Source organism: Amphiura filiformis, chromosome 14, assembly GCF_039555335.1.
Source record: "Amphiura filiformis chromosome 14, Afil_fr2py, whole genome shotgun sequence".
Lineage (NCBI taxonomy): Eukaryota > Metazoa > Echinodermata > Ophiuroidea > Amphilepidida > Amphiuridae > Amphiura > Amphiura filiformis.
Window position 1 is genome coordinate 50172874 of NC_092641.1, and position 14908 is coordinate 50187781.

The 14908-nt window shown below is 37.6% G+C and overlaps 1 protein-coding gene across 29 annotated transcripts in view; it reads right to left on the reverse strand.

Moving 5' to 3' along the window:
• The window catches only part of LOC140170248 (uncharacterized), a 244712-nt gene that overhangs the window by 163291 nt on the left and 66513 nt on the right, over positions 1-14908 (reverse strand). Inside the window, exon 5 of one of the 29 annotated variants that reach the window (XM_072193621.1) lies at positions 12942-13388. The exons of the other annotated variants lie outside the window; for them this stretch is intronic. Within the exon in view, the coding sequence (XP_072049722.1) occupies positions 12981-13388 (408 nt within the window). The 3' untranslated portion in view covers positions 12942-12980. Of the gene's footprint in view, positions 1-12941; positions 13389-14908 lie in introns of those variants that run through there. 29 annotated transcript variants of the gene reach the window in all.

The following is a 14908-nucleotide window of genomic DNA, read 5'->3' on the forward strand; positions in this document are numbered from 1 at the left end:
CCTACACGGCCCTGCATGAGACAAAGTTAGCCAAAATCATGGCTGAATTTTCAAAATGTTCAACAAAAAAAGCATACCAATATCTCCAACATGCACACCTGTTAATTCCATAGACAAAATCAAACGCCACCAAACAGTGACCCAAACAGTTTATTGAACACACTGCATTACGACCAAAGATGCTAGTTCCAATCCTTTGTTTGAAGCTATTATCGACAAAAGCATGCAGAGCCTCTATTGGAACTCTGACAGCGCTGCTTAACAATACAGAAAAATGTAAATCTGAATAACACATAAATTAGAGAAAACATCTGTCTGACTTTAAAACTTTTTTGTGGAGTCTATAATAAACGTAATCTGCACACAAAATATTATTGGCCTCAAATGCAGTCTGAACTCTATTAGTCTTATTACAAAAACTGTCAATCACATGAACTGATTCTTTGACACAAGTCCTTTGGAGACAAGATACGACCTCATGTTCCAAGTAAGTTTTTTAGTGGGTCGACAATGAAACCTAGTTTTATAAACTTCATGTGTACACAAATCCAAATTGGACTCCAATGCTTGTTGCACCTCAGACGGATCCTTTTTCAGGAACATTTTTGAAGCTGCTCCACGAGAACCTGGCATCTTATCTGTGATGTAAGTCCCAAAGCCCATTTGTTCAAGTTCAGCAGCAGCCTCTTGGAAATCGTGAGCTGTAATTTTCAGGTGTATCCAGTTGCAATCAATAGCTCGACGAGTCGACACTGGCCCTGCTGTCTGCAAAATGGCATCATGTAGCTTCGCTCGGAAGGAGGACACTTCATACTTAGGAGACTTAACTTTTCCGGCTTCTGCAGAAAAATAAAATTGAGTTGGACTGGCATTATTCTCAAGTGTGAAATTGTCGTTTTAGACAAAGTTCTTCAATCGCAAAATATCTCATTTCTTTATGTCAACATTTATTAGGAAATGATGATATCAAACAAAATGGAGGTTAGTCCTTTTCAAACAAGGAGAGCTTTTAATAACCACTATGAAACACAAAATATCCTATTATTGGATTGCAACTATACTCCAAAGCCTTTCAGTGAAGACACCAGGGTTTGGGTTTTGAAAAGACCCTAGAGCTGGAGGTATTCTACAAATTGCACTCCTTGAAATGTTAAAGCAAGCTGTGCCATAAATTGCACTTGTGAAGAACCTAAGGCTGTGGCGTATTTGTAAGGTGAGCTATAAATCACACATGGGAAGTCAATTTAAGGTGTCCCCTCTTCTGTACGTTGCACTCGCACACCTTAAAACTCAAAGCCTGTGACACATAACTGGACTGTTAAAGCATGTGCTTAACAAGAGGGCTTGCCTATGCAGCCCTTTGCTTGAGTTATGAATGAAACCTATTATCAATTAAAAACGTAACCTATGTATGTATCTTTTACAAACTTAACCTGCACACAAACCAAATAGTGACTCTAATGATCACTGCAATTTTCTGCATCTTACTTGATTGGTAGAACCATCCAAATTGGACTCCGATACACATACAAGGCCCTGCATGCGACAAAGTTAGCCACAATCATAGCTGAATTTTGAAATATGTCAATATCACCTCAACATGCAGACCATCCAAATTGGATTCCAATACTGCACATAGAAGGCCCTGCATCAGGGTTCCCGCACCTTGAAGCCTTTAAAATTCAAGGACTTTTCAAGGACTTTCAAGGTCCAACTGCATGATTTTCAAGGACTTACCACAACACAAAAATCATGATACGGCTCTATGCGGCACATATTAACAAAAGTGGCAGCTCCCCAAATTTTGTCAAAATTATACTTTAAGTAAAATTCCAACTTTCAAGGGTCTTGTGCAAATTTCCAGGACTTTCAAGGCCTTGAATAGGTGCTTTCAAATTCAAGGATTTTCAAGGACCCCAGGAACCCTGCTGCATGTGACAAAGTTATCCAAAATCATGGCTGAATTTTCAAAATGTTCAATAAAAAAGCATACCAAAATCTCCAACATGCACACCAATTCCATAGACAAAATCAAACGCCACCAAACAGTGACCTAAACAGTTTATTGAACACACTGCATTACGACCAAAGATGCTAGTTCCAATCCTTTGTTTGAAGCTATTATCGACAAAGGCATGCAGAGCCGCTATTGGAACTCTGTGACAGCGCTACTTATCAATACAGAAAAATGTAAACCTGAATAACACGTAAATTAGAGAAAAGATCTGTCTGACTTTAAAACTTTTTTGTGGAGTCTATAATAAACGTAATCTGCACACAAAATCTGCACACAAAATATTATATAGTCAATCTCTACAAATGCACTCTGAACTCTATTAGTCTTATTACAAAAACTGTCAATCACAAGAACTGATTCTTTGACACAAGTCCTTTGGAGACAAGATACAACCTCATGTTCCAAGTGAGTTATTTTGTGGGTCGATGATGAAACCTAGTATTATAAACTTCATGTGTACTATATACCACAATCATGCAACATGCACCCCAGTTTACTATATACCACAATCATGCAACATGCACCCCAGTTAATTCCAAAGAAAATATTTAACTCCACCACACAATGACTCTACACAGTTTATAGAATAGACTGCATTACGGCCAAGGATGCTAGTTCGAATCCTATATTTGAAGCTAATCTACAAAAGCATGCATAGCTTCTTATTTCAACTCTGACAGTGCTACTTAACAATACAATAAAATGTAAATCTGAATAACACATAATTTAGAGACTGGTTCTGTCTGACTTTAAAACTTTTTTGTGGAGTCTATAATAAACATAATCTGCACACAAAATATTATTGGCCTCGAATGCACTCTTAACTCTATTAGTCTTATTACAAAAACTGCCAATCACATGAACTGCTCCTTTGACACAAACCCTTTGGAGACAAGATATGACCTCATATTCCAATTGAGTTTTTTTGGGGGTCGACGATGAAACCTAGTTTTATAAACTTCATGTGTACACAAATCCAAATTGGACTCTAATGCTTGTTGCACCTCCGATGGATCCTTTTTCAGGAACAGTTTTGACGCTGGTCCGCGAGAACCTGGCATTTTATCTGTGATGCAAGTTCCAAAGCCCATTTGCTCAAGTTCAGTAGCAGCCTCTTGGAAATCTGGAGCTGTAATTTTCAGGTGTGCCCAGTTGCCATTAATTGCTAGGTGTGTCGACACTGGTCCAGCTGTCTGCAAAATGGCTGCCATGAAGCTTCGCTTGGAAGTAGGACACTTGGGACTCAGGAGACTTAACCGTCTTGGCTTCTGGAGAAAAATATACAAATAATGTTGACCTGGCATTAATTATAAGTTTAAAATCATTGCTTTAGACAAAGTTCTCCAATTACAAAAAATTTTCATGCCACTAATTTAATCAGAAAGTGATCATATCAAACAAAAGAGAGGTTAGTCCTACCCAAGAATTGAGACAAGGAAAACTTTCAACATCCACATATGTAACACTATGAGATATATGGTACCATATTGTATTGACACTCATGGGAACCAAGTCAACCAACATAGTGTACCTTACAAATAAGTCCTTTGAAAACAAGGAAGAATTTCCAACATTGTGAGACTTGATAATAGAGGTCCTGCATGCTTCTATCGATTGGCTGCAAACAAAGGATTTGAACCGGTATCCTGAACCGTAATCATTGCGCAGTGCATTCAATCAAATGTTGTCATGAACCAATTTGATCGTAGTGCATTTGTTATGTGTGAGACGAACTGTCGCGGTAGATTGCAATCATGCTTTTGTTGAATGCATTTGAGAAGTCCGACATATTTACGGGATGATACGTCATGTGCACAACCTCAATAAACTTAATTGGCATGGTAAGCCAAATTGGACTGACCATTGCAACTCTGACAGCGCTACTAAACAGATCAGACAAATGCATTTGGAGACAAGTATGTCTTGATTGGCTTGCCTATTGGTCAAAAAGAAGTTTTCATTATCAATTGGACCAATCAGCAACATTGTTAGAATAATAAAAAAAAAAAAAAAAATTGGGGTGAATTATTTGCAAACCACCATTCTGATTGGCGAATAAAGTGAAGATATCACGTAATTGACCAATCAGAGGCAATGTTAGATCGGCAGGTAGTGCTCAGGGTGTTAACATCACATGAACTGCTTCTTAGACACAAGTCCTTTGGAAACAAGATACGACCTAACGTTCCAATTTAGGTTTTTGTGGGTCGACAATGAAACCTAGTATTATAAACTTCATGTGTACACAAATCCAAATTGGACTCCAATGCTTGTTGCACCTCTGCCGGATCCTTTTTCAGGAACATTTTTGAAGCTGATCCGCGAGATGTTATATTATCCGTGATGTAAGTCCCAAACCCCATTTGTTCAAGTGCAGTAGCAGCCTCTTGGAAATCCTGAGCTGTTATTTTCAGGTGCTTCCAATTGCCACGAATCGCTAGGTGAGTTGACACGGGTCCAGCTGCTTGCAAAATGGCCGCCATGTAACTTCTCTTGGAAGAAGGACATTTTGGGTTCAGGAGACCAAACTGTCGCTTCTGGAAAAAAATAAAATCAAGTTTGATTTGCATTACTCTTGAGGGTGCAATCAAAACAAAAACAAATTCTTTACACTATAATCATCAAGCGATTATATTAAACAACCAAACATTTAAGACAATGAGAGCTCAATAGCCCCATGCCTAACTCTGTGGGAAATACCGGATTGACACTCATAAGGACCAATATGGTGTACCTCCACACAAAATTTTGCGAAAGAAAAAAAATCAGCCAATAACTAGAATCTTAAAGCATGTATGTGCTTAAAATGTCTGCCATGTAGCTTTACTTAAAGGCGGACACATTGAGCTCAACAGACCAAACTTTTGTTGTTTCTGGATGAAAATAGAATCAAGTTGGGCTTGTAATATTCAAACTCTTTAATTAATGCTTCATGTCAATGTCTTCAATCAAAGAAGAAAACAAGGACCACAAGAACTCAGTGTAGCTCCATGAGTATCAAGATGGGATATATGCCATATTGAATTATAACACATGGGGACAAAATGTTGTACCTGTACAGTACCTCCACAAAATGTTGAAAAGGACCACAAATACACAATAACTGGAATTTAAAAGCCTGTGTTCAACAGAGAATTTGCACAAATATGAACAAATCCTTTTATTAAAACTTTTATATAACCTGTAATACATATCCATTATAAACTTAACCTAACATATGTCCAATGAATTTTACCAATTAGGACTCCTATGTCCAATCCAACTCTGACAAAGCTATTAATCTAATCATGTTGTATACTTCACACAAACAAGTCCTTTAGAATCAAGACATGCCCCGCCTTTCAAACATGGCTGTAAAGCGCTCCACAGACTCCCGAGTATTATGCGTACAATATTGTATGCAACATATCTCGTTATTTAATCTATTGCCATTCTATTTCCAGTAATGTTTTAAGTTATAACGAATGTTTAATGACGAAAAATCGATAATAAGTTACATGTAATATCTAGTAGAAATATATTATCGATTTTACGTCATCAAACATTCGTTAGAACTTAAACATTACTGGAAATAGAATGGCAATAGATTAAACAACGTAGATATGTTGCATACAATATTGTACGTACAATAAAAAGTCTGAATACTGCTTTAGATTCCTACTTTTATAAACCTGATTGGTAAACAAAAACAAATAGGAACTAGATGCCTGCTACAACTTGAACAAAGCTTGAACAAAATTCTTTACATCACATGAGCTGCCTCTTGGACACAAGTCCTTTGGAGACAAGATACGACCTGATGTTCCAAGTAATGTTTTTTGAAGGTCGACTATCACTGCTAACACACAGTGTCTTAAATTGGAAAAATCGTCCTTCTTTTAATCTTCCAGCTTGAATGGGGAATTAGCATTGGCTGACAATAAAAAACACTCAAAAGTTGGACCAAAACACTCAAAAGTAAGACCAAAATAAGCTGAACCACTCAAAAACTAGCTCAAAGTAAGACCAATTCAAGGCAAATTTACTGAATCCACTTCACTTGAGTGCCCTCTTGAGTGAAGTACTTCTTCCTATTGTGACTGTATTGACTGATCCAACATTCAAGTGCATTCATCCAACTTTCAGCTTATTTTGGTCTTAATTTGAGCTTGTTTTGGTCCTTCTTTTGAGTGTGTTCTATTGTCAGCCACACCTAATTCCCCATTCAACCAGGGTATTAAAAGAAGGACGATTTTTCCAATTTAAGACATTTGGAGTTTCCAGTGTATGAAACCTAGTACTATATACATCATGTGTACACAAATCCAAATTGGATTCCAACGCTTGCTGCACCTCTGACGGATCCTTCTTCAGGAACATTTTTGACGCTAATCCGCGGGAGCCTGTTGTAATTGTAGTTATGTAAGTCCCAAAGCCCATTTGATCAAGTTTCAGTAGCAGCCTCTTGGAAATCTTGAGCCGTAATTTTCAGGTGTTTCCAGTTGCCATTAATAGCTATGTGAGATGACACAGGCCCAGCTGTTTGCAAAATGGCTGCCATGAAGCTTCGCTTGGAAGGAGGACACCTAGGACTCAGGAGACCAAACTTTCTTGGCTTCTGGAGAAATATAAAATCAAGTTGGACTGGCATTATTGTCCAAACCAATCAAAGCAAAGCAATTGAAACAAAACTACAATATTAAAGCATCAGCTTAACATCGAGTTTGCACATAAAGCAGCCTGTGTTCTCTACACAACACAATAAACAGAACTCGTTAACAAACAAAGAATTCAAAATTAACTTGTTGGATGTGTTATCAAGTATTGTGGATTCCGGAACTACACTAGTTTCTCACTACGAGTAACATACAAATTATGCCACTGGCCTTAAAAATTTTGCTGTAAACATTTGACGTAAGCATACTTCCGCGATGTTAACAATGCGCCTCTGAAGCATAATGTGCTTCACGCATTGTTATTTCTGCCACCATACGCTTAGTTCGCATTGTGAGTTGCGCCTTGTCAACATTGCGAAAGTATGCTTTCAAAGGTTTAAAGCAAAATCTTGTGGTGTGTTGTTGTAGCCATTGTTGCATGTGTGTGTGGGACCTTTAATCAGTGTTATTAAACAGTAACAAATAGTGACAAAGCATGCCCATACTGCTCCAGGTTAATCATGTGCATCTTCATCACATGAATTGCTTCTTAGACACAAATCCTTTTGTAACAAGATACGATCTGATATTCCAACTTATCACTTTGGAGGGTGGACAATTAAACCTATTACTATACACTTCAGGTGTGCACAAGTCCATATTGGCCTCCAATGCCTGCTGCACTTCTGATGGATCTTTTTTCAAGAAAACTTTTGAAGGCGATCCACGGGTGCCCGTCATATTAGCCGCGATATAAGTCCCGAATCCCATTTGTTCAAGTTCAGCGGCAGCCTCTTCGAAATTCTGAGCGGTTATATTGAGGTGTTTCATGTTGCTGGCGATGGCTTGCCGATTCACTACTGGTCCAACCGTTTGTAGAATGCCTGCCATGTAGCTTCGTTTGGAAGGACACTTCTGACTCAGAACACCAGATTTGGGATTCTGGATTGAAAATACAAAATCAATGGACAGTGATTACTCAGGCACATAAAATCACAAAAATATCTAATATTTTCTCATCACAATTTAACAGGGAATTATTAATGATTAAAATAACTCTAAAACTATACACAGACAAACATAATTCAGCATTCATTTTTCTCCCATAAACTCTACACTGCACCATGTCCCTTATAAATCTTACAAATTGTCCGGGATAACATCAAATCTGGAATTCACTGACAGTCTTCGTCACTAAAATCGTGTACTGCTTTATTAACATCATTAACAAATTCACCCTTAAAATATAACTCCCCAGGCGGGTGTTGACTGCAGACGACAAGTTTCAAATTTTTTGTAAAAATTCAAAAGTTTCAGAAAATTAAATTTACATGACCATATTTAGAATCAGCATGAAAATGCATTAAAATGAGTACAAACAAGCCTAGTATAGGCGAAGTTTTTTTACATGTACATGTACATGTGCTGTTTGTATGTGTGTGTACACGTGTTGTTGTAGCCATTATTGCATGGGGTGTTACATGTAGGTGTTAATTGATGCTCCCAAACAGTATAAGGATAAGGATACAAGTCGACATAAGCAAGTAAGCAAGCAAGTAAGCATACATGATCCCATTTCAAAAGTATGCCAATCTTCATCACATAAATTGCTTCTTAGACACAAGTCCTTTTGAGACAAGGTAAGCCCTGACGCTCCAACTTATCACTTTTGACGCTTGACAATAAAACCTATTACTATAAACTTCTGGAGTACATAAATCCAAATTGGCCACCAACACCTGCTGCACTTCAGATGGGTCCTTTTTCAAAAAGACTTTCGAGGGCCTTCCTTTACAGCCCTTTACAGTAGTGTCGACAACACACCCAAAGCCCATTTGCTCAAGTTCAGTGGCAGCTTCTTGGAAATTCAGAGTCGTTACATGCAGGTGTTTCCAGTTACTGTTAATCGCCTGGTAAGTCGACACTGGTCCTGCTGTTTGCAAAATGGCCGCCATGAAGCTTCGCTTGGAAGGAGGACACTTGGGACTCAGAAGACCAAACTTTGATGGATTCTGGATCAAAATAAAGAAAAATCAAGTTGGAATTGGATTACTTTTAACTGTAAAACCAATGAACATTTAGGAAATGAAGAATTGGTGTAAGAAGTTTAATTTTGGGGCAAAGTTTAGTTGATTGTATTTTTGTCCAGTCAGAATGAAGGAGGTCAAACTGAAGTCAATTTTTAAAAATAAAATTTTGCAAACTTTATATCATGTATTAAGTCCGAAGCATTTCTGCATTCAAAATTAAACTGTTTAATCACTTAGGCCCTAAGTATGTTTAAAAATAATGTTTGAAACAAAACTGCATATTTCTTACTCAAGTCCGTCAACTCAAAAGAAATTATTCAAAATCAAGTATTAATTATATCCATCAAAAATTGAGCATTTATAACCATCATACATTCTACACTGGATGCAAAAAAATGCACATACTGCATATCAGGCAGACAGCTCTGTCACTATCTGTCACAGGTCACATAGTGACAAGACACATCATTAAAACAACAAATCTTTATATCACATGAAAAGCTTCTTAGACACAAATCCCTTTGACACCAGATACGACCTGACATTCCAACTTATTCTCTTAGAAGGCGGACACTGAAACTTATCACTATAAACTTCAGGAGTACATAAATCCAAATTGGACTCCAATACATGCTGCACCTCTGACGGATCTTTTTTTAAGAATATTTTAGAAGTTAATCCTTTAAAGCCCTGTACATGAGGTTTGACGACAGTCCCTAAGCCCATTTGTTCAAGTTCAATGATAGCTTCGTGGAAGTTCTCCGCTGTTAGACGTAGGTGCTTCCAATTGCTGTTTATCGCCTGGTAAACCGACACCGGTCCTCCCGTTTGCAAAATAGCTGCCATGTAGCTTCGCTTCGAAGGAGGACACTTGCGGTTCAGAAGACCAAACGTTGGATTCTGCATTGAAATAAAAGAAATCAAGTTGGTCTTGTATTACTCAAGTGTAACATCACTGCTTTAAGAGCAATTAATACAAGAAGTGCAAGTATGTAGTCCCGCTACCAAGTTAATTGTGGTATTGTACCATAAGAGAGTGATGAGCATGGTGGTCATGATACTGAACATAAACTATTCAAGTCAGCAGTATTTGTGATCACATAGAAACAATGATTTGCTATAAACAAAACCTCATAATATTCATTACATGTTTGAAGACTCAAACCAATTGAATTCTAATAACTACAATATCAACATTTCATTTTAACCAAATACAAAATTCCTACGATTGAGGGATTTTTGTCTTGAATGAATATTTGATATTGCACAGAAAAATCATGTACAGCTAATAAAGAAAGACAGTCCCGCTATAATGTCAAATAATGTCCTTAACCCATTACTAGGTAAATAGACATATCAATCACATCCTTCAGGTTAAACCACCTGAGAACTACCTACTGATTGGCCAAAAAGAAGTTTTCATTATCAATTGGACCAGTCAGCAACATTGTTAGAATAATTTCACCACACAAAAAACTTGGGTCTAATTATTTGCAAAGCTCCATTCTGATTGGTGATATCATGTAATTGACTTATCCGAGGCAATGTTAGATAGGAAGGTAGTGCTCAGGAGGTTAAAAATTCCATCTTCATATCACATAAACAGCTTTTTAGAAACAAGTCCTTTAGACACAAGATAAGACCTGGCATTCCAACTTATTTTTTTAGTAGGTGGGCAATTAAACTTAGCGCTATAAACTTCAGAAGTACATAGGTCCAAATTAGACTCCAATACATGCTGCACCTCAGTAGGATCCTTTTTCAAGAACACTGAACTTAGTCTCGAGCTCCGAGAGCCCATGTTAGTGCTGATAAAATTCCCAAAGCCCAACTGTTCAAGTTCAGTGGCAGCCTCTCTGAAATTCTGAGCTGTTATATTCAGGTATTTCATGTTGCTGGCAATAGCTTGTCGAGTCGACACAGGCCCAATTGTCTGCAAAATGGCTGCCATGTAGCTACGCTTGGAAGGACGACACTTGGGGCTCAGACGGCCACATGGATTCTGGATTGAAATAAAAGAAATCAAGTTGGATCTGGATTACTCTATGCGTAAAGTGCTGTTTTCTTACAATTGAGTTAGTAGCATGTAAGTATATACAGTCCCTCCTTTTGTCAAAGTTTGGCCAGAGTTAAGCTACCATATTTGTAGTTTTGTCCAGTAAGAATGATGGAAGTCATACTGAAAAAGTCAATTTTCCAATGTAAACTTTTCAAACCTATTTTGTATGTCCGATATCACACTTGCTTCAACTGGAGCAGAAGTCAATCAAATATTTCCCGAGTCCTAAATAAAACTTTTTCACATACATGTAGTGCTATAAAAGGCATAAAACCCAGCATTGATGTCAAACAATGATCTAAATCAATAACATTGTTCAGCTTTAAATCATTGAATATCCACCTCCATATCACATGAATAGCTTCTTAGATATGAGTCCTTTTGAGACTAGAAAAGACCTAACATTCCAACTTATTTTTTTGGAAGGTGGGCAATGAAACCTAGTATTATAAACTTCAGGTGTGCACAAATCCAAATTGCCCTCCAACACCTGCTGCACTTCAGACGGATCCTTTTTCAAGAAAACCTTTGAAGGTTGTCCTTTACAGCCCTTGACAGTGTTGACAATAGTTCCTAAACCCATATGTTCAAGCTCAGTACTAGCGTCTTGGAAGTTCTGAGCCGTTGCACGCAGTTGTTTCCAGTTACTGTTAATTGCCTGGTAAGTTGATACTGGTCCGGCTGTTTGCAAAATGGCTGCCATGAAGCTACGCTTGGAAGGAGGACACTTGGAGCTCAGAACACCAAGCTTGGGTGGATTCTGGATCGAAATAAAGAAAAATCAAATTGGACTTGGATTACAAAATTAAGGAAACTTAGAATCATGAATTTAAAAAACAAAGAGTTCAAAAACAGTTCAAATTGGCAAAGCGCAAAACATTAATCTCACGGAAATTTCCCTTCTACAGTATTACAGTGACCAGCAAGTAATCCAAAAGAATGAGACCCCAGTGCAAAGACTCAAAATAAATCATTCTAATAACTGCAAAATCAGTATTAATTGTATCCAGAAACAAAATTGAGCATTTTGGTCTCTCACATCTACATAGCATTGAAAAACACACAGAGAGACAATGTCTTTGAACAGGCATGAAAGTGCCAATTGTTTATTTATTTGCTTTTAGAAAGTCCATCTTCCTATCACAAAAACAGCTTTTTCGACACAAGTTCTTTCGAGACAAGATATGATCTGACATTCCAACTTATTTTTTTTTCGATGGCGGACAATGAAACTTAGCGCTATAAACTTCAGGAGTACATAAATCTAAATTGGACTCCAGTGCCTGATGCACTTCTGACGGATCCTTTTTTAAGAATACCGAAAATCGTTTCTGGGAGCCCATATACGTGCTGATAAATCTCCCAAAGCCCATTTGTTCAAGTTCAGTGGCAGCTTCTTTGAAATTCCGAGCCGTTATATTCAGACGTCTCCAATTACTGTTGACCGCTTGGTGAATTGACACTGGTCCCGCTACTTGCAAAATTCCTGCCATGAAGCTTCGCTTGGACGAAGAACACTGTGGGCCCAGGAGATTCAGCTGTGGTGGAGTCTGAATTTAAGAAAAGATAAATAAATCAAATAACTATCTAGTTGAACTCGGGATTAAATGTTCCCAAATTTAAAGTCACTGTTTCAGACCACAGTTAAGCTTATGAATCTCAAAAATCAAAATGACCATTCATCACACAAATTGAACATTTCTTTAGCTCCAATAAATATGCACAGCCCCATTTATTGAAAACATCAATGCAGACTACATGATTTTTACACTAAATTTATAGATTTTTTTTACAGCAAGAAACTATCACCATCTACAGGCATCTGTTTTTTGAACAGCAAGTAACTATCACCATTTTGTTGAAGCTGCTCACACGTGATCATCTAGATACACTATGATCCCCAACATCTATCAGGGCACAGTTCTTTAACCTCAACACATTTGTACATTCATTGAATGACCTTTGAAAATTTGGGTACAAAAACTCATACTCTGCAGCTTGAGTTAACATTTTGCACTACCAGTGTTTAATTGAGGTTATTGAACTATGCCATTGGGATGAGACCATTGCGGTCCATAGTGAATTTAGTGATAGTTTCCATATTCACAATTTCTTCTTATCACCTACAAATCATTGGATTTATGCCAGAAAATTTACACTTCATACATTTATTCTATCAATCTATATATTCTTTTTACAAAACAAGTTTCTCCATCCAGGTTTAACAAGTCAACTTTATATCACATGAATTGGTTCTTAGACACATATCCCTTAGACACAAGATAAGACCTGACATGCCAGGTAACATATTTGGAGGGTTGACAATGAAACCTAGTATTATAGACTTCAGGAGTACACAGATCCAAGTTAGACTCCAATGCCTGCTGCACCTCTAACGGATCCTTTTTCAAGAACACCTTGGAAGGTTGTCCACGAGTGCCTGTCATGTTAGCTGCGATATAAGTACCAAATCCCATTTGTTCAAGCTCGGCAGCAGCTTCTTCAAAATTTTGAGCGGTTATATTCAGGTGTTTCATGTTGCAGGCGATGGCTTGCCGATTCACTACTGGTCCAACCGTTTGCAAAATGCCTGCCATGTAGCTTCGCTTGGAAGGGCACTTCTGACTCAGAACTCCAGACTTTGGATTCTGGATTGAAAATAGAAAATCAATTGACTGCAATTACTCTAAAAATCACAACAATGTCATATTTATATGATCAAAATCAAAGTTATTCTCCAACTATATACAGACAAACATAATTCAGCATTTATTTTCTACCATATTAACTATACAGTGTACACAGGTAACAATGTTACATAATTATATCAAAGACAACTGTCCCCTGATCACATCTAAAATTCAGTCACAGTCGTTCATCACGAAAGGGATACATAATAATAATTCATAGAATTTGCGGCGGTACTTCAGCCTTGCGTTAATATAGCAGCAATCATTCTATAAACCACACTTGGGTGGATTCTGACTGAATGAAATTATTCAAAATCTAGTTGAACTTGGATCATTTATTTTATCAAGTATAAAATACATGTTTCAGCATACGTCTGGTTTACCCCGCATCATGCTTGGGCGACATTTAGATAATAATTGAATTTTTTTTTAAATTATTTTAAAACATCATAATATTGTTTCTCCTTTTGGAGATTTCTATTTATTTGATTTGATTACATTCTAAATACTGTTTTCCAATTCAGTCCTCTCTGTTTGATCCAAAGAGGTATCTGTATTTTTTGGTTAAATGTGATACAGATGTCAATTCTTGCATGTCCAGCCTATAGTTGGCTTGTACACATTTTTCCAATAATTCTTGTATTGTATTATTAATAATTATACTTATTGGAAGATTAATAATCAGTAGTATGCTTGCTGTCATTGGTTATCTCTATTTATACCTTAATTGCTATGAAATTGCTATGAAATTTATCATTATTTACCTCAATTATATTTAATTATGTCTTATGGCTATAAAATTGTTGAATCTTACTATAAATAGGGTAATGTTGTGGGTATGTATGTGGGTCCACGCAAAAGCTCCGTCAGTTTCATACCAAATGTCACAAAATTCACACGGGAGATCGAGGAATATACGGGAACGTGTTTAAATTTTATTTGGTTGAAAACGGTCAAGAATTGGCCTCAAAATCAGTAAAAAGTGGGTTTTTCGGGCAAATTATAGCGGTAGTTTGTTTACGGACAATGCTAACCAACGCGTCCCACATGTCTAGTATAAACCGCGCTAGCGCGTCAGGCGGGCAGACACACGCGCCGCTTGACTTGCACGCCGGGTGCGGCGTGCATGATAGCCAATTTGGCACGGGGTTATGGTGATACGGGATAACGGGATTAGGCCTACGAAGACATAAATATCTTAAGGGTATGGGAGAGGGAAAAGAAAAGAAAGAAGGACACAAAATGGTAGACTTACTTTGGATGGATTATAGGTCCTACGGGTACGGGGTTGTGGTTTAGGGTACGGGATGGGGTTACGAGATTACCAAGATGGTTCGGAAGGAATGAGGAATTTTCAATGAGTCTACCTGTACAGTAATTCCTCCTGTTTGAGTGAACACTTCCATTTACTCATCTAGCGGGGACCCGCGCGCGCGGGTGTCTTATAAATAGCTAGTGGTTATAAATAGCTTACATGG